The sequence below is a fragment of the Podarcis cretensis genome (assembly GCF_951804945.1).
Source record: "Podarcis cretensis genome assembly, chromosome: 13".
NCBI lineage: Eukaryota > Metazoa > Chordata > Lepidosauria > Squamata > Lacertidae > Podarcis > Podarcis cretensis.
The window spans coordinates 37,567,198-37,590,951 of NC_137182.1; the positions used below are offsets into that span (position 1 = coordinate 37,567,198).

Here is a 23,754-nt window from a genome sequence, read left to right on the forward strand (position 1 = left end):
TAGGTAAACTCGGCCCTCCAGATGTTTTTGGAACTACAACTCCCATCATTCCTAGCTAACAGGACCAGCGGTCAGGGATGATGGGAGTTGTAGTCTCAAAACATCTGGAGGGCCGAATTTGCCTATGCCTGTTCTTAAGCTTTGTAGAACAAACTAAAGCAGATGAAACCCACCTCTAATGCACTATTATTATGTGAAGAACCTGTTGCAGAACACACCCATATTTAAGCACCATAGTTACTAAGGGACAGGAAGCAGGAGAAAAGGTTCTGTTGGATCTTGGTTGTTCAGAGCAGTTCCAAAGGGTATGTGTGTGTGACTGCTTGTGAAATTCCCCTGATTTTGCTTCTCTCCGCTTCCAGATGAGAAGAACGGGCAGCAGTCCCGCTTGCCAGGCACTCCAACCCGCAGCTGCCAACCATCTCGGCGCTCCGAATCCGACGTCTCGTCCGAACACCATCGACGCGGCTCCAAGGACAAGAAGCTCGTCTCGTCCAACGGGACTCAAGTCCAACAACCACCACCCCCGTCTCCACAGCAGCCGTGACGTCTGGGGCAGGGGGGCAGTCTGAGGGCGGCTAGGGGGAAGAGCAGCCGAAGGAAGCCCACTCCGCGCCCCTGGAAATAGCTGGCAGCCGCTCCAGATGGACAGGAGGAGCCAACGAACCTGGACGGATGGGTAAAAGGCCCTGCACCAGAGACGCAGGCAGGGGCGGGGCAGGGCAGGGCGGGGTGGGGGTTTGGTCCAAGTTTTAACAACTCCGTCTCACCCCACCCCCTGGGGCGGAAAGTCGCCATCTTGGGAGCGGCCCATACTGTGAACTTGTAAATAGTTAACAACAACAACAACAACAGAAAACAAATCTACAAAAGAACCGAAGGGAAAGAAAAGAACAAATTATGGAGACAAAAAGAAAGGATGGTGGACTGGAAAAAAAAGAAAGAAAACAAACAGAGGGGGGAAGGAAGAGGAGGAGCAAACCGGGCAGGAGCCGGTGGGGTTTGGGGTGGGGGTTTAATCCTATCCTTTTGGTTGGGGGTGGGAGTGGGAGGGAAAGTGGGTGTCTTTATTTACTTGAGCCCTTTTCACAGACTCCCTCCTGATTTCTGTTTTGGTTCTTTCCACAAGACATTCTCTTTCTCCTGCTTTTCCTTCTGTGGCCTCAGAAATAGTACACCCCCCCTCCCCCTGTATTCACAGGTTCATGGCGACAGTGACTAAAATCAGGAGACAGAACTAGTAGCAGAATTTGGGTTGTTGGTTTGTTTGTTTTTTAACAATCAAGCGGAATATACATTTTATGAAATGGATAAATAAAATTGGTTGTCGCAGGAGAGAAAGTAAAAAAACGTTTCCCTTCTGTTCCAACTTCTCTTTTAGTTTTCCTGCTCTGAGAAACTTAATTAGGCTAAAGAAAGGAAAGCATTATCGCCAGATGGCGTAAAGCTTAAATATTCATTGGAACAATGTTCAAAAACCAAAGTTTGAAAAATGCCCCCCCCCCCCCGCCCAGATCTGAATTTCCGAATATATGTGATTTTTTGGGGTGGATGTGTCTGGCTGTAACTATTAAAGCAGTTTTCTGAGAACTTTGCAAATTTACACAAAGGAGCAATTTGAAAAATATATTTAAAGCCAAAAATAACTTTGAAAGCTCTGGCAATGTCAGCGATCCATTTTAAACAAATTGCTACTTTTTTTTTAAAAAAAGGGTGTTTGCTCACCCACCAGGAATAGTGAACAACATTCCCAAATTACCATTCTTCCGTGTTTTTAAAATATAGCCAGTGCTTTCTTTCTAGAAAAATAGGTGCCAGTACTCAGCATGAGTTGTTATAGTAAGTGCCACACTTTTTAACAATAACAAAAAGAGGCACTGGTACTGCATACCCTCGTGTACCCCCTGAAGAAGTCAAAGCACGGCTTACGGCACAATGTGACCGCTTGCATTTTCCATTCCCATCCCTAACTTTTTATTCCGACTAGGTGACAAAAGTATCAGACTTATGCAACCACTCATTACAGTCACTGCTGGAAGGAACTTCATGATTCCTTCATAGACAGCGCAGTATGAGAGCAGGATTCAGCAAGAGCTGCAGAGGAGAGAATGGGATAGGCAGCTGCACTGACTTTGTTAGCTTAAAAAACAAACACTACCAGAAAGCCTTCAGTTTCCAACGTTAGAAATATCATGGCTCAAAATAGAAAAAGGTGTTTAGAACAAACCAGGATGAGATTTGAATAGATGTCTCTCACTCCTTTCAAATACATGTTCTTATTTTATGCAGGAAATTTTATCAAAGCCATTTGGGCTACTCCTGTGTTTCTAAAAAGAAAAAAGGGGGGGCACAGATGAGTAAAGAATACCCTCTACTATCTCTTCCTGCTTCGCTTATCACCCTACATTAGGCCCCCCTTTCCAGTATTTTCAAAAGCTCATCTATTGGTCTGCAAAATTTCCAAGGATATAATTGAGGCCTAGCTTCTGTCTCGTGTAATTTTAGCAACCCTGCCAGAACTCCGGGTGGGTACATGACTCCCCTCCCGTGTCCCCGCTCTCCCCGCTCCATTTTCCCTAAAGCTGGGCACCCATATGCACAAGGCACTCTGAGGAGGGGGACAGACGGAGGGGGGAGGCTTTCAGAACATGCTGCGGTCTTGACAGAAGGCAGAGGGACCCCAGAGTCACCAGGCTGAGGACCTTAATGGAGGCATACGGGCGTCAACTGGAGGCACAAATCATGAGGCAGGATTCCTTTCTGGACCATGAGTGGCATTCGCAAGAGTATGGAGGGTGGGAGCTGCAAAATTGGGAGCCAATGGGCATCCATCAATATGGGGAAGGGAGTCCAGGTTGGGTGACAGTGCAATAGGGTGGTGATGGTGGATTTTGAAAAAAGCAGTCCTGCTCCTACCATTCCTCCTCCACCCCCCCCCCCATCCTGCTCTGGGCGGCTCTCTCCTCTCAGCTGGGGGGGGGGGATGTGGGTGATGGCGCATGCGGGCGTGCAAATGGGCAGGAGACAACTATGTAACCTCCCCCCGCCACCCTCCTCCCTGTGTCTGCCCATCCTCCCTCCTTTTGTGAACCCAACCTTATCTCTCGCGCACACACAACGACCCCACAGCCCATCTTCTCCCCACCCTTCTCTCTGGCTGTTCAACACCCCACCCCCACCCAAGCCTTTCATCTCCGGGGGTCTAATTATTGCTCAGAAAAAAAAAATACAAACAGTCACTCAAATGTTTCCCTTGCTGCTGAGACTTGCCACGTGTTATTTCTGCCCAAGCTTCCGGGGGGATTGCGGCCCTTTTGGCTTCCAACTGGAAGGTGATGAGGTGGGGTTGTGAGAGGGAAGAGAGGGTTTTTTAGGGGTGATGGCTCTGGTTAGGTCAAGGGTGCATCTTCATAGGGCTTTCACATGTGCAGTGATACTGGATGGTACAAGGGTAAGGTGGCCTTTGCACACACACATATCCCCCAAAAGGGAGGTTAAGAGTTGACGAAACACCAAACATTTACATCACATGGCTTCCCTTCGAAGAATCCTGGGGGCTATAGTTTGCCCCCCTCAGCTGCTCTTCCCAGCACCTATAACTACAGTTCCCAGGATTCTTTGGGGGAAGTCATGTGCTTTAAACGAATGATGCGTAAACAGCCGAAGCCATCCCTGGGGCCATCAACAGGTGGGGACCTATTCAAATCAGATGAGTTTCCACATTGGCTGTTTACGCATTGGCATGGAGATGCTGGTTGTGTAAACAGAGACTGTGGCTCCTGGAAATGATGCCTGCAGTGTGTTTTGTGAGTGGGCTCAGGACTCTGTGGGTATGCGAGTCTGGGATGAGAGCTCTGCATAAATGAGAGCATGCCGGTTGTGAGAATAAATGCGGACAGAAGTGTGGCTGGTGGGGAACACGAGGATAGGCGCTGTCCATATGGCAGAGAAGGGATGCTTAGTGCACAGTATGCCAAAAAGTGGCTAGATGGTGGTCAGTGTGTATGAACCTGTGTGCAAGCAGGGGTGGGAGAGAGAGGGGAGCGCCTGATTCATGTGTTACTGCAAAGTGGCAGGGGGTGCCTCCATTTGGCTCTGTCTGGTAACATGCAAGTAAAGAAGCCCCCTGGCTATGCAAAGGTTCTCAGGGAAGGGCAATACTAGCACAGGAAGCAACACGGAAAGAAAACATCAGAAAGAGTTCCCAGAGCAAACGGGCTTTGTGTATCCCATGTGTCGGTATAGCAGGGGTGGGATTGTTGAATGACTTCTCTCTGTCCATTGGGCCATGCTGACTGAAGCCAATAGGAGGGGCCAGCAGATTGGGTGCTGCCCGTGCAGGTGGACCATGGTTTGTGAGAGAAAATGGAAATGTAGGGGCACGTGTATATGAGAAAATGGCAATTTTGCACTTTTCAAACTCCCCTTGGATTTTGAGCTGCTGCCCAATGAAACAAGTCTTCTCTTCCATTGTGGCACATCTTGAGTTCAAGAATCTGCTTTGTGTCTTTAGATCAAATCTAGAAATCCTACCCTTTCAGCCCAAGTCTCATAAGCCTTCTGAGGAATCTTCTCAGAGAACTTGCCAGTGGTCTTCAGCTCATTTAAACACCACATGTAAATTGACTGGAATTGTATCAAGCCTGCCACGCCAGCTCTGATTTAGGGCAACGAAATAAGCGCTTCCACGGCTAGCTACCCAGTACTTTCACTTTATTAATTGTCCTTTCTTAGGAAAGGAAAGGAATTAGACTGGAGGTTCAGTTCGTAGCTATAAAGTAGGAATAACATTTACTTTAACCTCAAGGCAGGGGTCTTGGGCACTCCCATACCAGAATAAAGTCTAGCAAGGGATAAAGATGAATAGGTTTTTTTGCTTTTGTTTAAAAAGAGTTTCTCACATTAGGTTAGAAGGACCTACTTTTCCAGTCGTGGAAGAACGGATTGAGCAATGCCCCATTGGGAACATAAAAAAGGAAGGCAAGACTTCAGTATTCATCTGTATAATAGGATAATACAACACCTTTCCTAACAGGAGAGCAAAGATGCCTACTTTTCCATCAAAGGAAGGACACACATAGTTGTTGATACTGCCAGAGCATGATGAACTTGGATCCATGCACATGGGTGACTGGAGAGGTGTGTGAGAGCTTTAAGGAGCTGGACCTAGTCTTTCTGGCACAGTATCTTATCCACCCACCCAACAGCTTCAGAAACGAACAGTTCATCTGTGTGTGTGTGTAGAGGCTGTGGTTGAAAGACACAACCGCCGTGTCGGGATACTGTTTAAACTGGTGTAAAAATATGTGCCTAAGCAACTCACACAGTTTGACCAGACCATTGGCTGTGGCAGCAAGATTCATTGCACCAAAGCAGGCTGTGGAGGAGGTAGTTGGGGGTTTTTTGGTCTCGCTGTCTTCCCCTCCCATATATTACTGTGGAGGGAACCATGGGAGAGAACAGCTCCTCACAGCTCCTCATCTGTGCTGCAAAGAGTTACTAGGCCCATCCACGCGACAGAGAAAGCAAGGCCTGGGCACATCAGCCAATGGCGGGTGCTGATGTGTGCGTCACACAAAGATGGGCCTAGGACCCTTCTAGATCACTATGGTTTTCATATACAGCGGGGTGGAGATGGGTAAGATGAAGAACTGGCAGTGGCGGGGATTTTGCAGCCACCAGTGGGAGGATGCTAACAGAAAATAAAACAAGACACTTTTAAAATGCTGGTTTGCAGAGATGGTTGGTGGGTCCTTTTGTGATGGGAGGTGAAGAGTTGCCCCTACTCAGCAGTGGCTAAATGTTATGAAGAGCACCGAGGAGGAGATTTGTCTGAGATGAGTGACAAGTCAGGGAGACTCTCCAAAATGGCCAAAAAACCCCGACTGTAGGCCGTCCCACAAGGGAGTCCCACACCCCAGCAGAAAAGCTGGGAACTGCTTCACTCGCCATCAGAGGACATGGCGGGGCACGATCCGGTCCACTGGAAAAGGATTCCAACTGTGTGGAAAGTTTTCAAGAGACCCCTTCTTCCCCCCATGTCCATAGGAGGTATCAGAGAGGGAGAGTCTGCGTTGACGTCTGTATGTCTTGAGCTGCTTGGTCTGCCCGCTGGTGATAGACGTGAACTGAGCAGGTCCCCATGTGCCAGAAATCCACTGCAAAGAGCCCAAAGAGAAGGAAGAGGACCATGGCCAGGGCCCATTCGCAGTAGGCCGACTCAGAATGCAGCTTCAGGAAAAAGAGCACAATCGCTGGGATTAAAGGAGTCAAGGAGAAAGGAGCCAGAGCTGGTGCATCTGTTATTCCCAAAAGAGATAAAGGTTGCACACACACCATGCATTTAAAGCACGTAGCTTCCTCCACAGAATCCTGGGAGCAGTAGTTTACCCTTCACAGAGCCACAATTCCCAAAACCCTTGAACTACAGTTCCCAGGTCTATTATTATTATTATTATTATTAGGTAGAATGTGCTTTAAATGTACGGTGTATATGCAGCCTTAGGCAAGACTGAGGAGAGGCCAGACCTAGTTCCACTTTGTTTTGGATGTGGGGCATTGCAAGATGCATTTGGTAGGCCGCAGCCTCCTTAACGGCCACTGTTACCAGCTTGACAGGGAAAACGGGCAAGTAAGCAGTGACAACAGCAGGAGATGTTGCTGCTTCTCCTTTGCCCGCCCCCCTTGGGCCAGTGGGTGGGTGAGCAAACAAACAGGCAACAACAGAGATAGCAAACTGCTGCCAGTGATGTCTGCTCCGTCCCCTCATGCCAGGCTAAGGGCATTTGCCTTATCATGCCAACGCCTGGCACCGGCCTCAGAAAAGTCCCAGGTTCTGGGCTGCCTGGGCTCCTAATGAATACTAAGAATATTTTTTAAAGAAACTTTTTGGGACGACTTGAAGCCAGTCCCTAAGGATGCAAGTGAATGTGTTTCCAGTTCTGTATAGAACATCAAAGAAAATCCATTTGAGGCCAAACAACAACTTGGTGCAACAGATGTGAAACTGTGCCCTTCAACCTCCCAAACACACTACCTATCAACTAACCCCAAGCTGCTTCATGTTGATAATAATGCAGATAATACCTGTCTCTTCCCTTAGAACACAGGAAGTTGCCTTATTCTGAGTCAGACCAATGGTCCATCCAGGTCAGTATTGTCTACGCAGTCTGGCAGCAGCTCTCCAGGATTTTAGGCAGGGAATATCTCCCAGCCCTACCTGGAGATTCTGAGAGACTTGAACCTGGGACCTTCTGCAGGCAAAGCAGATTCTCTGCCGCTGATCTATGGATCCTTATAAAAGCCCTCCACGTACTCCGCAATTTCCCCTCCTGCATCTTTAAAGACAAGGCTCTAGTTCAGGATACTGGCAATGAGAAAGGCAGAACCACAGAAGCTGAGGGAGAATCTGAGGGGCCCGATCCACCATCCTCCGTGCCTGGGCTTCACTCGGTTAGTCAGGAATGTTTGGACCCAGAAATAAAGGATGCCCACCACAAAAGCCATGAAGGCCCCAACTAAATGGGTTTCTATCTGGTTTTTTTCCTGTAGGGGAAAGAGAACAGAGTAAATCAGCAGAGCCAATCCCACCCCACCAAGGCCATTTCATGTTCTAGTTCATCAAAATCCTTTTCAATGAAATTCACAAGCCCCAATTTTAAGACAAACCACGTCCCCATCGCCTTTTTAAAATGTGTAGAGATGTGCGGGAAACACCCTAGACCCCCCCAAATACCCCACAATCTTCTGCATCCCTGGCATAGGTGAGATGGGTGGGCCTCTTCTGACTACCCCTGTCACTTGAGGACCATCCCTACTGAGACCTCCTCCTCTTCATTTTAGGTAAGGCTTGTCAATACCCCTCCCCATCTGCAGCTTCTTACCTGGAAATTGCCCACAATAGACGACCCGAGGGCACAGAGTAGGCCGAAAATGAGCCCAACTAGATTTAAACGGGAATGACAGCCATAATCCCGCACCTGTTGGTATTTCAGAAAGCAGATCACCGTGCCTGGAAGAGATGTCAGTTATTGAGGCTGATAAGATCCATCCTTTCATTTGCTGTCCCAGAGCTACCACATGGTCCATACATGTCACTGAGAGGCAGACTCTAAAGTAGAAGACAGCCTTTCCCTCCATAAATTTGCCTAATATTCTTTTAAAGCCATTCAAACTGGTGTCCTATCATTACATACTGCGGTAGCAAATTTCATATTTCAACTATGTGCTGGGAGAGAAGTTACCTTATTTTCTTTCATCTGCCCTGAATCCTCAAAAACCCTTTGGGGTCTTGTATTATGAGAGAGGGAAGAAAGCCTCTCTCAATCCGCTTTTTCCAATGTTAATAATTCAGTACACCTGTATCATATTCCCCACGCTTGCCTTTCTTCTAGACTAAAAAGTCTCAACCTTTCCTCATGATTCAGTTGCTCCAATCCCACCGTTATTTCGATCGTAGAAGAGGAGTTTGGATTTGATATCCCGCTTTATCACTACCCGAAGGAGTCTCAAAGCGGCTAACATTCTCCTTTCCCTTCCTCCCCCACAACAAACACTCTGTGAGGTGAGTGGGGCTGAGAGACTGCAGAGAAGTGTGACTGGCCCAAGGTCACCCAGCAGCTGCATGTGGAGGAGCGGGGAATCGAACCCGGTTCCCCGGATTACGAGACTACCGCTCTTAACCACTACACCACACCTGGCTCCTATGCCAGGACTACAATATCCTGTTTAAGGTGCATCTTCTGAAGTGTCGTTGCAGCACAGATTTGTTTACAGGGCTTACAGGCCTGGTAGTTTTCTTTTCAACTCCTTCCCCAATGAATCCCTAACATGGCATTGGTTCCCCTCCACACATGCACCTGCTGCACCGACACCATCCTAACTGGGCATCCTCCACAGGCAGAAATATGGACAGTTATTGACCAGAGCTAAGAATTAAAATGGGAGAGGAATGAACCTCAGGCTCAGGGGACAAATGTGACCCTCCTCATCTCTTTATCTGGCTCTCAAGAGTCTCCTCAGGCCACACATCTTTCCAGCCCCTCACAGGTTTGGCTTTGCATCTTCCTTGAGTGTTTTTGCTAGAGGCATCCTTGTACTCGGACGATGCCTCTTGGATGGAGAATAGAGAGGCGTGTGTGTATGAATCTCTGTAGAAACCAGCCTACTGTACCAAAGGTAAAATTTACATTAGTTGCTCCACCCACTTTTGCCCATGGCCCCACCCTCCACTGGCAAGTGGCCCCTGGAAGGTTGCCCAGAAAGGCATGTGGCCCTTTGACCAGGAAAATGTTCCCTGCCCCTGAACTAAAAGGTTAGGGCTGTCCCTGATTAAATATGGAGCATTGGAGGCACATGGTGGCAAAAGGAAAGAGACCAAGAGAGACAGGGCTTACCTAGAAAAGCTCCTAGATTAAGAACTTGACCAAAGACACAGCTCTGGGGTGGGGAGGAGCCACATGTGCTGGAGGAAGACAAGGGGGGGAGGAGAATTCATACAGATTGCATCTGAGTTTAGAAGCTGGCCCTTTAGACTCCCCCCGGCCCATCAATAGAAGCAATTCAATACACAGAAACAGCCCTAGTTCATTGGTCCTCCTCAGCTAGTGTGGTGGAACCTACTCCTGGATTGCAGCCTCATCCAAGGTGGGTCACAGCGCAGCTGCACTGCTACCATCCATATACAGGATAGAGTATAAAATAAAAGAGAGAAATTGGTCTCCAAATGTGTGTTTGGGGTAAAGGGGAGTCCTGGGGCTGAAAATGATGCACACCGATTGCTGGGTAGTCTAGTTAGGCCTGGATGGGGCAATATTCCATCCTCCTCTAGGCTGGTCCAGGCCCTCCTGCCTCCTGAAGTGAAGGACACAGTGACACATCCTCCCCATCACACACCCCCAAGCCATTTTGGATGGGTCCGATGGAAGTCGTAGACCGGAAGATCTGGAGAACTTCAGGTTGGCTATGGCCCGCCTGTTCCACAAGGTTTGAGGCTGTCACTCAAAAGGGTTCTCTTCAATACAGAGAATAACTTGACTTCCTGAAAAGAAGAAAGCTAGAGAAGGGTGGTTTTTTTTGGGGGGGGGGGTGGAAGACTTTCTCAGAAACCCAGTCAAGCCATACCTGATATATGGAAAAGCTTCTGTGATGTTTACAGATCCATTTGCAACAGCCATGGCATACCTGAAAGGGGGGGAGGGGAGAATCTCATTAATTGGCTGGAGTTGCCAGACTAACACTTGTTTTTCAAATTCTTCCCAATAAGTTTAAAGTATGCTCTGTCACACACTTAGTCCCTGTTTTTTTATTTTTGAATAATATTATATCACTACACTTTGTAGCCAAGACTGTTCTTCATCAAACAAACTTGCCTGTCAAGAAAAAAAGAAGAAAAGTGTGGGGGGGGGGGGGGGTAGCAGGGAAATGACATATGAAGGAGAAAAGGGGCAGCAAAACAACAACAAATCTCTAAAGTACTGTACAGTGAATAGATTAAAAGGGAAAATATAAACATGTACATTGTCATTCCAAACATGTAAATACAAAGCCCACCTCTCAATAAATTTCCTTCCTTTATTATTATGTATTGCATTTCTCTACTATAACTGATTGGCTAGGAAAACCTGGCAAACTATCTCAATGAAAAAACTTACTTGCTCACTCTACACACACACACACACACACACACACACACACACACACACACGGTGCCTCCAGATTGTCTGCTTTACAGTGGAATTTCATCCAAAGTGGCAAATTCCAGTTGTGCAATTATAGTTGCACAACAAACCTGCTCCACTACCCCCCTCCCCGAAATGGGCCTTATTGCAATAAGGAAAGTGGGTGAGGGCACTTCCTTTGACACAACATCATCTAACCTCCAAATGAGTGCTTGTTAAATAGCCAACATCCTCTCATCTCCCTGCAAACAAATCAGAGCGAACACCCAATTCATCTGAAAGTGCCCCAGAGTTCATGGGGCAGTTTCCTTGCAAAGAGAGAATCCTGGAGGCTTGTGGGTGGTTGCTGTTTTAATGTGCAAAACAGAGGGAGAGAGACAGCTACAGAGCTAGCCTCCACCTGGGAGGAGAGGGAAGCAGTAGACCTGGCAGTGCCTTGTTAGAAATTAAAGGCTGCCCACTGTAACTACACCTCTGCACATTTTGTCCTGTGGCACAAAGCGTATGTGCTGCCAAATCAATGGCTACTAGCCATGGCAACTCTGCTCTGTCTCCGTGGCCAGAGGCAGTAATGTTTCTGAATACCAGTTGCTGGAAACCACAGAAAGAGAGAGGGCTCTTGTGCTCAGCTCCTGCTAGATGCCCTGCTTCCCATGGGCATCTGCTTGGCCCCTGGGAAAACAGGATGTTGGACTAAATGGACAACACCTGCACACCAGATGAAATTGAGCCAGCTAGCCTAGTTGGCAAGCATTTGTTACGATTACAGGACTTTAAAAACAGCAGCACCACAGAGGTCCAGATCCTTTGCATATGGTGACCAAGCTGGCTCACGAAAGGTTAGCGAGCTAGGTGTGTGTGTCACTGTATGGTTGCCAGCTTGCAAAAGAAGAGGAAAGAGAAAGCGCGTCCCTTTAAAATAGGTATTTGGCGTGCAGATCTCAGCAAACGAAGCGCCTTTGCAGTGAGCTGCAATCAGCTGCCAATTGCTGCAGATCAAAATGCTGTTAAAGGGGTCAGTTCCACGTTGGCACCCTGCTCTGTTTGAACAAAGTCCCCTTTTCCACTAGGAATTTGACCTGCAGGCAGCGAAAAACTTTGCTGGGTTGTAATTATCTCGTATTGCAAAAAAGAACGCAAGAAAACTGTCTTGCGTCAGGCCCAACTATTTATCTGTCATCCGTATTAGATACTATGACTGACGGCAAATCTCCAGGATCTCAAAGAGCAGCCGTTTCTATCACCTGTGACCTGATCCTTTCACCTGGACCCGCCAGCAACCCAGCAACGGAACACTGAAGCTTAGCTCAGGGACAAAGCTTCTGCCTCGTATGCAGAAGTTCCCAGGTTCAATCCCCGGTGTCTCCAGGTAGGGCTGGGAGAGATCCTCCATCGGAGACATTTAAGAAGCACTGCTAGTCACTGCAGACAATCCTGCACTGGATGGACTCAGTATAAGGCAGCTTCTTAAGTTCAGACGTTCTACCATTGAGCCACGCTCTTCTTATACCAGTTTGGAGTTGACATTATCCCATTTCCCAAAATGCAGCTCTAGCACTGCTGGGCTTAAAGCAAGCACACAAATACACACACACACACACACACACCCGCACCCCACCTGAGAGTCAACCCACTCCGCTTTGCTTATTGTTACTCACACAACCCAGAAGCCGACAATACCTCCTACAGCTAGGAGAACAGGAAGGAGAGCCCAGAGCCACATGGTGGCGGAAGACCTAAAGGCAAAAAATATAAGGAAACCATCAAGAACAGCCTGAGATTCTTGGGTTCTTTGGGAACAAGGTGGGATAAAGCTGAAAGAAGCCTGGGGACGAGACCAGATCTCTGGGCTCTAGGGACCCATTGTGATTTGGTGGTCTTGAAAGAGCAGCAAGGCCGAATCCTAAAATTTTGGGGGTTTGGGAAGTAGGTTAGGTCACAGCAAGCCAGGATTCCTGGGTTCTCTGGCTAAGCCCTTGATAACTGGAAACCTCTGCTACATCCAAGGGGCCTTATTGCTCTTCACTGCCTTGCTCTGCGCTGCAGGAATTAAAACAAACAACAACACTAGAAATACTTCTGCTAATGGTAGACTAATAAACTCCCCCGCCACGCCCCTCACTCAGCCACCACCCAGCAGGGCTGAGCTCCTGCCAGTAATCAAAGCAAAAGATTTTAAAGCAAAAGTCCATGGGAAGGTGGGAAAATGCCCTGAAATCTGAGCAACACCCTAGCTACATCATCACTCGGAGACTGGCACAGACCTGGCTGCAAATTATACTGCGTAGGAGCAACCAGTGGCTTCCTTGTAGGGAGTTTGAGAATCAAGGTTTTTGGTTTCTGTTTCCCTTCTGAGTCTTCAGGAATATCGCGGGATTCCTTACCCAGAAATTATCTGCTAGCTGCGTCCTTTTCTCTCCGCTCAGGAGCACGTCTTTCTCCCTAGCAGGTAGCAAGGTTAGTGTGCCAGTGCTCCTTCCAATAAACCTGTCCCAACTCCATCTCTGGGACGGGGCAAAGGGCACTGTGAGGGCGCTATCTGCCTGTGACTTTTGTCCCAAGGCGTGCCATTCTGCTGCCACACAGATGGCGCTTGGAGAAAGAGGGACCACTCTGCGGCGTGACGCAGTTTATCAGTGCAACGTGTGTTTATCTTACGGAGAACCACAGTTACTGGATTCCTTACAAGGGATCGCTCCAGACTGGCATTTTTCGGTGTGGATCTCTTCGGCAGCATGCCAGTGACACAATAATAGTGCATCAATGGTGGAATTATACTGGACTGTCCACACACACCACTCCACTGTATCAGTTGTGATGCTCCATCAATGTCACCACATTTATTGCCACCTGCAGAGGCGCTCTTGCACCATAGTGCTACAAAAGTGAGAGAACGAGAACTGCAGAACATTTGCATTGGTCTTGAAAGGCTGCAGGGTTTCAACAGGAAGTTATGGGATGCGGGCTGCTAGGAAGTGAAGCAGTACGCCCTCCCTGAAACTTCTGTGAATGCAAGTAGTATTGAAAGCAGTAACCGCCATACTGTACACAAATTACCATGGATGCACAATAAAAAATGGTAGTCAGGCAGGGAGAGGAAGGGAAAGGAAATCTGCGAGTACAATGCTACCTTGGGTTCAGAACTTAATTTGTTCCGGAGGTCCGTTCTTAACCTCAAACTGTTCTTAACCTGAGGTACCACTTCAGCTAATGGGGCCTCCCGCTGCCGCCGCACAATTTCTGTTCTCATCCTGAAGCAAAGTTCTTAACTCGAGGTACTATTTCTGGGTTAGCGGAGTCTGTAACCTGAAGCATCTGTAACCTGAAGCGTATGTTACCTGAGGTACCACTGTATAGGATTAGAGGAGTGAATTTGTGGGAACCAGGAGGGAAGACTGCTGGGTTATTATGGCAAGGTTACCAGGAGCCGGAATAGGTCAGCATATCCAGAGGAACATTCTGGAAGTGGTGTCTTGAAATAAGAGAAGAGAGGAGCATCACGTTCTGTACCTCTGGCAGTAAAAAGTTTTGGGATGTACCTATTGCTGCAGCAGCATAAGTTCTGCTGCCACCAACGCAGCTGTGTCTAATATTAGTCTGCCGGCTGCAAGGTAAGTTCACCTGTTGCCGATGTAGCTTACCTGAGGTCTGAGAAGTTCTTTGGCAAGTTTCTAGGGACCTTGACCTGGCGAAACTGGAAGAGGGCTCGTGGAAGTCCTTGGCAGGCTGTCCAGCGCACGCAGGTATCACAAGGCATTTTATGACCTGAGGATGAAAAGAAAAAGTTGCCGGTTGCCCTATTTTATAACCTGTGAAGTGAACCTCTGTTTAGCCTGAGAACAGCAGGCTACGGTGATTTGTGTGACACCATGGGGAGGTTCCCCTACATGCAAAAATGGTGGAATCTGCTATTGTAAGATGTAGGGGTGGCTGCTGACCCGGACAGCGTTAAAGGGAGATTGGAATTGTAGAGTTGGAAGGGACCCCGAGGGTCATCTAGTCCAACCCTCTGCAACGCAAGAATCTCATCTCAAGCATCCATGACAGGTAGCTCTTTCTGCCTAGGTGCAGAACCTCCCCATTGAAATTCATTTTGCTAGTTTGGATCCCAGTTCTCCAATCTGTTAAGATCATCTTGAATACAGATTCTGTCTTCTGTGGCATTAGCTACCCATCCCAGTTTGGTGCCATCTGCAAAGGGCTCATCCATACAGTGGTACCTTGGGTTAAGAACTTAATTCGTTCTGAAGGTCCGTTCTTAACCTGAAACTGTTCTTAACCTGAGGTACCACTTTAGCTAATGGGGCCTCCTGCTGCCACTGCATGGCCGTCGCGCGATTTCTGTTCTCATCCTGAAACAAAGTTCTTAACCCGAGGTACTATTTCTGGGTTAGCGGAGTCTGTAACCTGAAGCATCTGTAACTCGAGGTACCACTGTACTTACATTTGTTTTGCACTTTCTAGGGACAAGTCTGCACTTTCCAGATCCGTGTCCTGGTTTGTTGTTGTTGTTGTTGTCCTGGCACTTTAACCCAGAAATATCCACGTTTTACTGCTGAATGGCAGTCCGCAGAAAACCCATATGGCTAGATGTGATTCCTCCAGCACTGGGATTCATGTGTGGGAGAGTTGCTCATGTCCCGCCCACATGACTCTCATAGGCATCTGATTGGCCACCATGGAAACAGGGTGCTCGGCTTGGGCCACATTCACACCACACATTTAAAGCACCACTTTAAATAGTCATGGCTTCCTCCCCCAAAGCATCCTGGGAAGTATAGTTTGTTAAGGGTGCTGCTGAGAGTTGTTCCCCATTCAGAGCTACCATTCCCAGAACCCCCTGTAAATTGACTGATTAAATTGACTGTTAATCCACTCTGAGAATGGAGAGACGACTAGCAGAGCCGGAACATGAACGGTTACACAAAGGTAAGAGTTTCCTCCATTTCTCTGCTCACTTTTGCCTGTCCTTCTGGGAAGGGTGTTTACAAGACTGGGGCCTGAAAAAAGGTACTCCTGGAGTTGTGGAAATACTAAAAACTCAATGATGGCAGACAAAGCAAAGAAGGAAAGGATTGCAGTTTTCTCCCCACAGCCCCCAACTGAAAGCTTGAATGTTTAGCTCAAGACAGTAATAGTTGTATAGATTGATTCCTCTGAAAGAAAGATAATAGTTGGAGAGGCCTAACAGAGACACACAGCAGGGGAGGCTGCCTTTGCAGGGATCGATGCAGAGATGGAAGATGCGCCGAATGATTCTGTACGTGGGCATTTTTTGCTTTGTTGTCGGAGAAGGTGGGTAGATGAGTCACTGAGCAAATTGACAAAATTGCAAACGTAGTTTCTGTTAACAGAGGCTGAGAGCGACAGAGACAAGAAGCTAAAGGCAACAGAGGAACCTGGATAACTCCCCACCCCGGCCTTGCTATGTTTGTTTACTTATGGATGTTTCACCAATTGTAGCACAAAAGAACAATCTGTGAAATGGGTAGAGTTTGCAGCGGAATCAATCAAAACAGGGAAGCAAATGGGTTTTTTCTAAGTTGTATTGGGAGTTAGGAGGTGTCTTTTGTCAGTTCTTCCCCACTGATGCTACATTATTCAGGATTAGACTCATTTCTCCTTAATTAAGAGCACCGTAAAAATGGCCGTTTCTATACTTTATCCTAATCTTTGGCAACTTGGTGTCCTCTAGATTAAATGTGTTCGTGTGTATCCTGCCTTTTCCCCTGACAGGGACTCAAGCTGGCTTACAGATAAAATTTAGTGTCAAGAGGTTTAACAGGAGAAAAAGATATATAGCAGACATTGGTGAAAGTTGTGTTTAAGCAGGAGCACGCCACTTTTTATTTTTTCAAGAAGTACACTTTTAAGGTTTTTTTTTTTGGGGGGGGGGGGATCACTTTAAAATCCAGGAGGAAATTCTTGCTACTAGCTTAAAATCTAAAAAGGAGAGTTGAGCAGACAGAGCAGCCTTCCTGTTAGAAAAGGCGTTAATATTTGTAAAGGTGCAGCTCATTCTTTCACCACTCGATGGAAGCACTTACCTCCCAATACTTTTGATCACAAAGGCTTGGTTCAGAGAGCACCGATTTAATAAAGAAATAAGGCTTGCAAAAGGGCATCTATGCCAGAACGATCTGACAGTTGCAATATCTACACAATTCTGGTTCCAGTTGGAGGAGGCGATATGTTCCTCTCCAAATAGCTGTGTAAGGCAGAGTCAGGCAGGGGATCCGTTGAGATTATTTGCAGTAGATCATCCTGCCTTCTGGTTCCCAGTTGTCTTGACAATGGCAACAGCTAAAATGCCGCCACCCCCCCCCCCCCCAAAAAAAAAGGTTGCTTAAAAAACATTGAGGGAATGAGATGTTTTGAATTCCATCAGTCCCTGCCAGCTATGGTCAGTGATCAGGAACTTGTCAAACTTCTTCACACAGTGCTGGGCGGGTGGGAATCCATTTTTTTTTTTTTTGTTTTTGCTTAGTGTGAATGCTTGAAGGGCACATCTGTGATGCACACTAACCTCATTGAGCTCAGTCCCAACCAACACCCCATTTCACCTGCAGCCGCAGAAGAGAAGCACTTCACACAGTGCATAATTAAACTATGGAACTCACTGCCACAGGAGGCAGCGATAACTACTAACTTGGATAGCTTTAAGAGAGGATTGGACAAAATCATGGAGGAGAGGGCTATCAAAGGCTACTGTGAGGACAGGATATGGACCACCCGCCTGTTCCCAAAGGCCTTTCTTATGCTCTTATGTCATCCAAGGACTACTGAGTGCACCAGAATGGGAAAAGGCTGGCTTAAAAGAGTTTTGTGCTACGTTTTGCTGTCCTTGCTGCTTGAGCGAGAGCAGGGCAAAAGCAAGAGCCACTTGCCTTGTGTTCTAATATCAACATGTCGCCCTGCAATATTTAAGGTACACCAAATGGACATTCAAAGAACGTGACCTCCCCCCCCCCCCCAAGAATTATGGTTCATTAAGGGTACAGTGGTACCTCTGTTTAAGAACTTAATTCGTTCTGGAGGTCCATTCTTAACCTGAAACTGTTCTTAACCTGAGACACCACTTTAGCTAGTGGGTCCTCCCGCTGCCGCCGAGTGATTTCTGTTCTCATCCTGAAGCAAAGTTCTTAACCCGAGATACTATTTCTGGGTTAGCAGAGTCTGTAACCTGAAGCGTCTGTAACCCAGGTACCACTGTAAATAAATAACGGTCAGTGGCACGAAGTCTCTTGTAACCTAATCTACGATTACATCATGGATATGCAATGTGTCCCTTTTTTTTTAACTGGGAATTTTTGGCCTGCGAGGAGGAAACTACAATTCCCAGCTTTCTTTGGGGAGATTTTATGTGCATAGAATGCACTTTAAATGTGTGATGTGGATCCACTGGGGCCATTGAGCAGTATAACCTTTCTGGTTGCTTCTGGCCGGGGTGGGCCTGGGGGCAAGCCGTTTGCTGAATCCTCACTTCAGGAATTTGGAGCCAATAGGTCAGCACGTACTGCTGAGACACTGCCCAGGTCTAAGACTGCCTGCAGCCAACTGGTTTTATGACCCATTTTATGACCCACGGGCAGGACTTATTTTAAGACTCAGTGAAGCCTAGGGGATAAATAGTCAGCTGAGGACCCCCTTTCATTTGAGAGTGTTGTTTTTCTCAAGGTACGGGCCCCTCCATGTGTGAGGCCTGGGGCATTTGCCCCCATTCAACACACCAGAAGTCCAAATCACTTGTTGTTGTTTAGTCGTTTAGTCGTGTCCGACTCTTCGTGACCCCATGGACCAGAGCACGCCAGGCACTCCTGTCTTCCACTGCCTCCCGCAGTTTGGTCAAACTCATGCTGGTAGCTTTGACAACACTATCCAACCATCTCGTCCTCTGTCATCCCCTTCTCCTTGTGCCCTCAATCTTTCCCAACATTAGGGTCTTTTCCAGGGAGTCTTCTCTTCTCATGAGGTGGCCAAAGTATTGGAGCCTCAGCTTCACGATCTGTCCTTCCAGTGAGTACTCAGGGCTGATTTCCTTAAGAATGGATACTTTTGATCTTCTTGCAGTCCATGGGTCTCTCAAGAGTCTCCTCCAGCACCATAATTCCAAAGCATCAATTCTTCGGCAATCAGCCTTCCTTACGGTCCAACTCTCACTTCCATACATCACTACTGGGAAAACCATAGCTTTTACTATACGGACCTATAAATCACTAGAATGGTGCTTTTTATGGCCCAGGAAGCAAATGGCTGTATAATCTGAACTTCTGATGTAGCCAGGGGTCTGCAACTTTATTTATGTTAAAGCAACAACAACCTTTTGGCGTCTTAAAAGACCCACACTTTCTATTTTTTTAGGAATGGAGGAAGCTGCCTTATATTGAGTCCATCTAGGTCAGGATTTTCTACTGACCGGAGATATTTCCAGGCCTCCTTGGAGAACCAAATATTGAAAACTGGGACCTTTTGCATGCAAAAGCAAATACTAGGCTATGGCTGTCCATCTGATGATGTAGACTGCCATCGAAGAAAGCTGATGCCATAATGAATTTGTTGCTTTGTGCCTGAAGTCTTTGTTGCTTTTGCTGTAAGAGACTAACACAGCTAGCCTTCTGGAAATTGTATTTACATTAAAGTTACCAGACGTCCCCATTTCCCCATACAAAATCAATTGAAGTTGAAAAGTGACCCGGATTCATTGAAAAAAATCTGGTAACCTTGATTTACATCACCTTTTAATTCTTCCCCGAACACTGCTCTGTAAAATCCTCTGAATAAAGCTACCTAGCTTTATAACATCTAATGTTCTGTAAGGAGAGGACTGGTGCTCTGTTGATACCTTGAATGCGAGCAAACTTTTCAGAGACATCTCCCCCTCCACCAATCCTCCACGCATTTTTCGTCACCTGTAGGGTTGCCTACAAACCGGACAAAAAGTGTGGTTTGCTGCCATGGCGTTAAGATAAATATTAATGCCTGCACTGGGTAAGGTTTGGAAAATCCTGGTGCAGTTGAAGGCATGGTCGCCAATACAAGGAGGAAACAACTGATTTAAAAGATCTGAATTACTTCACTTTTAGACTGATTTTACTTTAGTTTTGAGAAGGCTTCCCCATCAAGAACTCTTGTGGTGAAGTCCCATACTTAGGGATCAGGCACCACTACATTCTGTGGGATAAAAGCACATATGGGTGCATCAAGGCCCAGCTCCGTTGCCGCGCATAAAGGCAGAAGGCTTTGGCAGGGGCACATCATGGCCATTTTAATTGAAAGAATGTACAGTGGTATCTCGGGTTACAGACGCTTCAGGTTACAGACTCTGCTAACCCAGAAATATTACCTTGGGTTAAGAACTTTGCTTCAGGATGAGAACAGAAATCGTGCTCCGGCGGTACGGCGACAGCGGGAGGCCCCATTAGCTAAAGTGGTGCTTCAGGTTAAGAACAGTTTCAGGTTAAGAATTGACCTCCAGAACGAATTAAGTACGTAACCAGAGGTATCACTGTAATTACCCTCCTGTGGCCCTGGGGAAAGAGGTGGGGAGGCTCTGTCTCTGGCAGTGGCTGGTTCAGGTTTTTGTGGCCAAGGCAAGCTCCCCGCAAATGAGTCCCCTTTCCAGAAATGTTCCATCTTTGGAGGGGGGGGGGCTTTTATAATCTTTACTATAAGGGGCTAGACTGTGGGTTTGCCCGCCCACCACCTCTCACTTCATCGTTGTAGTTCATTGGCTCACTGTCAAAAGAGCTCTCTCTTCACCTCTGATTTCCAGTAGATGGGGCCAGTCAGGGACAAAAATTCTCACAGAGATGCATGCAGAATACTTTGCAGTTGTGTGTGCATCATAACTGGCTGAAAACACAGCTGGGTTGCTCTTTTTCCTTGGTTCAGATCAAAGCTGGGGTGAGAATTCAAATTCATAGTGCAGTTGTAATCCTGAAAAGGTGTGTGCGCATAGATAAAGGTGGGTGGAGAGATCTATGTATTATGATTTTTTTAAAAAGATCAATACATATCACTTCAATCAAGTTTTTTTCTGGGTCCCTGAAAGAAGAACTTTCACATTACTGGCTTAAAACACAGCTAGGTCATTCTTCTCCTCAGTTTGGATTGAAGCTGGTTGGAGTGCAGAGTAAGCGGGTGTCTACGCGGGTGTGATTAGTTTTCAGCTGCAGTAAGGCTGGATCAGGTCCATGGCTCATCTGGTCCAGCATTCTGTTCTCACAGTGGCCAGCCAGCTGCCTGTGGGAATCCTGAAAGCGTTCTCTCGTCCTATCGTTTCCAGAAACTGGTGTTCAGAAACAAGATTGTCTCCAACCATGAAAGTAAAACATGGGATTAAGGGGAGCCATTGATTTTAATCAAAACTCTTGTTGTTCCTTCTCTCTCTCATACGCACAGCATTCTCCCTCTAGTTAGAAGAGGAGGGGTGGGTTGCCTTCCCCAAACTTTGATGGCTTTTTCATTCCAAACATTCCAGACCCTCTGTTTATAGGGAAACCATATTCTGTCAAAGAGCTCCTCTAAGGCCGTCTTGGGACATGATGAACCATTTAACATTCTATTCTCAAATCCCGGACTATATTCTGACATCACTTGAAGGCAAAACTACAGTGACAAACACAGTAACAGGTCGCACTGAGAACCTGCCCTGCTTTGAAGTCTCTTGATGCTCTGCGGAGTGAATTTTGTTTGGCTTTTAGCAACTTACTTTATTGGGAAATGTACAGGATATTAAGAGAAATCCAGGTTTGAACTTAGCCCCAGTTTTGGAGGAAGAAGCTAAATGTGTCAGAGAGAAAAGACCATCTGCAAACAGCAGGGTTTCGATTGCTATTCCAAGAACATTTAACAGACAAAGGGGAAAGAAGCTTCTGGTATGTTGTTAGCGAAATGGTTCATTAGGTGGGGCTGTGAGAGAGAGGGAAGAATGATAACTAGATTTCTAGGGTGGCAATATTATATTCACTTACCTTTGAGTAAGCCCCACAGATTTCAACAGGACTTCCTTCTGAGTTGTCATTTATTTGTTTCGTTAAAAGCATTTCTGAACCGCCAAACCTTCATCCAGTTTTCTGGGGTAAGACACTTATCCCAAGTGCATTTTTCATTGTACAGATTACACATGAGTAAACCTACAGGGTAGCCCTTCTAGAACATGGTTACAAATTGTCACCTCCATAGCACCCCCAAACTTTAGTCAGTTACCATTTCTTGTTTCCTTATGGAAACAAGTGTAAAATGGCCCAGAAATGCATTGTATTTTGCCATTGCATTACCCCGGCCAGAGTCAGTGGAGGCTTGTCCATTTGGGCAATTGCCCTTGGCCAGCGCCTACTCACCTGTGTTCTTACTTCCATCCAGCCCAGGGAGTGGTACTGCCTTCAAGGTTCCTTCTCCTCCTTCCTAGAATTCAGCAGGAAGGAGGTTTGGAGGCAAAACTATAATGACTTGGGTCTTTCTGCTATTGGCTCTGGCTCCACCTGCTGTTGACCTCTCCACCTTCTGACCTACCAGTCTCAGCGGTCTCCAGCCACCACTGATTGGTGGACTTCAAACAGTCTTGGCTCCCCCCCCCCCATAATCCTGGGAACTGTAGTTTGTTCAGGGTACTAAAATGGCCAGGAACCCCCTATTTCTTTCAAAGAACTATAGTTCCCAGAGGACTTTAACCTTCTTCCTAGGGAATTCTGGGAACTGTAGCTTTGTGATGGGATGCATGGAGTTCTTTGTCACCAGGTGAGTGGTTAAATACAAGTTGCCAGGTAGCAGCAGCTTTGTACATAGAGCCGGAAAAGCTACAAAGGGAACTGTGTTGGGCTGCCCTCTTACATATTGCCCAAAGGCGAGTCATCTAACAATTGGGGGGGGGGGTTAATTTGTATATTTAGATCATGGGTAGGCAAACTAAGGCCCATGGGCCAGATCCGGCCCAATCACCTTCTAAATCTGACCCGCGGACGGTCCGGGAATCAGCATGCTTTTACATGAGTAGGATGTGTCCTTTTATTTAAAATGCATCTCTGGGTTATTTGTGGGGCATAGGAATTCATTCATCCCCCCCATATAGTCCAGCCCCCCACAAGGCCTGAGGGACAGTGGACCGGTCCCCTGCTGAAAAAGTTTGCTGATCCAATTTAGATGCAGATTTAGAAGAGAGAACTACAATTGAAACAGAGGTATGTCACACCATAGTTGAGAAGACTGGTCCAAGTGATCTGTGCTCCTGCTTAGTCTGCTCTCAGGATGGTCTCCCTGCTTGTGCCTCTTTACATTTAAATCAGACTTGGACTGGACCAGCCTATGAATAAAGGTCTGTCCTATGGAGAATAGGGGACATGACCACCCTACAGTCTGCTGCCTGAATTTAGGCCATGGAGAATGCTCTGCGCTCCCCCTCACCACCCCTTTTTTGGCACTTGTTCCATCTTTGTCCCACAGTCTTATTTAAAGGCCTTATTTAAAGATTGTTAGAGTGAAATGCCGGAAGGTGTGCAGCACTGTGCAGAAGTGAGTTATACCTAGATGTGTGTGTGTGATACATCCATTTCGGCAGGAAGAAAGTCACTCCAGGACTGGTAATACACAGTACAGTGGTACCTCAGGTTAAGAACTTAATTCATTCTGGAGGTCCATTCTTAACCTGAAGCACCACTTTAGCTAATGGGGCCTCCCACTGCTGCCGCATTGCTGCCACGCAATTTCTGTTCTCATCCTGAAGCAAGGTCCTTAACCCAAGGTACTGTTTCTGGATTAGTGGAGTCTGTAACCTGAAGCATCTGTAACCGGAGGTACAACTGTAGTAGCAACTGATGCCGCAGTGCAACACTGTGTCTGTGTATTGCATTTGGCTGTTTATTGTTTATTGTAGGTCTGAGAAATCTGGTTTGCATACAAGGAAGTTTTAGCATTTAACATTTTAGCTGCCTTGCCTCGATGTGCTACCACACACACCAAGCACCCCTCTTAAGGTGCCAAACCTGACATTACCTGTCCTGCCAGAGATACCAGGAAGGTGTTACCTGAAACACAATACTCCAGACACCAAACCCATCTCCAATGTGGAATGCAACCC

The 23,754-nt window shown here is 47.0% G+C and overlaps 2 protein-coding genes across 14 annotated transcripts in view; one reads left to right on the forward strand and one right to left on the reverse strand.

Annotated features, from left to right (window-relative positions):
* The window catches only part of BRSK1 (BR serine/threonine kinase 1), a 50,949-nt gene extending 47,700 nt beyond the window's left edge, over positions 1-3,249 (forward strand). For all 10 annotated transcript variants that reach the window (XM_079950377.1, XM_079950375.1, XM_079950378.1 and 7 more), the window contains one exon: positions 363-3,249. In XM_079950377.1, the coding sequence (XP_079806503.1) occupies positions 363-547 (185 nt within the window). In that variant the 3' untranslated portion in view covers positions 548-3,249. The remainder of the gene's footprint in view (positions 1-362) is intronic.
* A 1,738-nt stretch (positions 3,250-4,987) lies between these two features.
* Positions 4,988-23,018, reverse strand: TMEM150B (transmembrane protein 150B). 4 transcript variants are annotated; one of them, XM_079950422.1, is made up of 8 exons: positions 21,653-23,018; positions 14,321-14,444; positions 12,338-12,415; positions 10,123-10,182; positions 9,396-9,463; positions 7,884-8,011; positions 7,368-7,545; positions 4,988-6,254 (listed from the first exon to the last, which is right to left on the reverse strand). In XM_079950422.1, the coding sequence occupies exons 2-8, from the start codon at positions 14,434-14,436 to the stop codon at positions 6,055-6,057; spliced, it is 828 nt and encodes a 275-aa protein (XP_079806548.1). In that variant the 5' UTR covers positions 14,437-14,444; positions 21,653-23,018; the 3' UTR covers positions 4,988-6,054. The 4 variants fall into 4 exon arrangements, with proteins under 4 accessions (XP_079806548.1, XP_079806550.1, XP_079806549.1 ...); XM_079950424.1 differs by having other exon boundaries at positions 22,022-22,036; XM_079950423.1 differs by lacking the exon at positions 21,653-23,018 and adding an exon at positions 15,124-15,404.
* Between the last annotated feature and the right edge of the window lie 736 nt (positions 23,019-23,754).

Excerpts from the sequence above, each read along its gene's own strand:
- TMEM150B (XM_079950422.1), bottom strand. The coding sequence starts at position 14,436 with ATGCCTTGTGATACCTGCGTGCGCTGGACAGCCTGCCAAGGACTTCCA. Across the intron at positions 12,416-14,320 it reads AAGAACTTCTCAGACCTCAG|GTCTTCCGCCACCATGTGGC; the intron begins GTAAGCTACATC and ends TTTTGCCTTTAG. Across the intron at positions 8,012-9,395 it reads TAATCTAGGAGCTTTTCTAG|GCACGGTGATCTGCTTTCTG; the intron begins GTAAGCCCTGTC and ends CATCTCTTCCAG.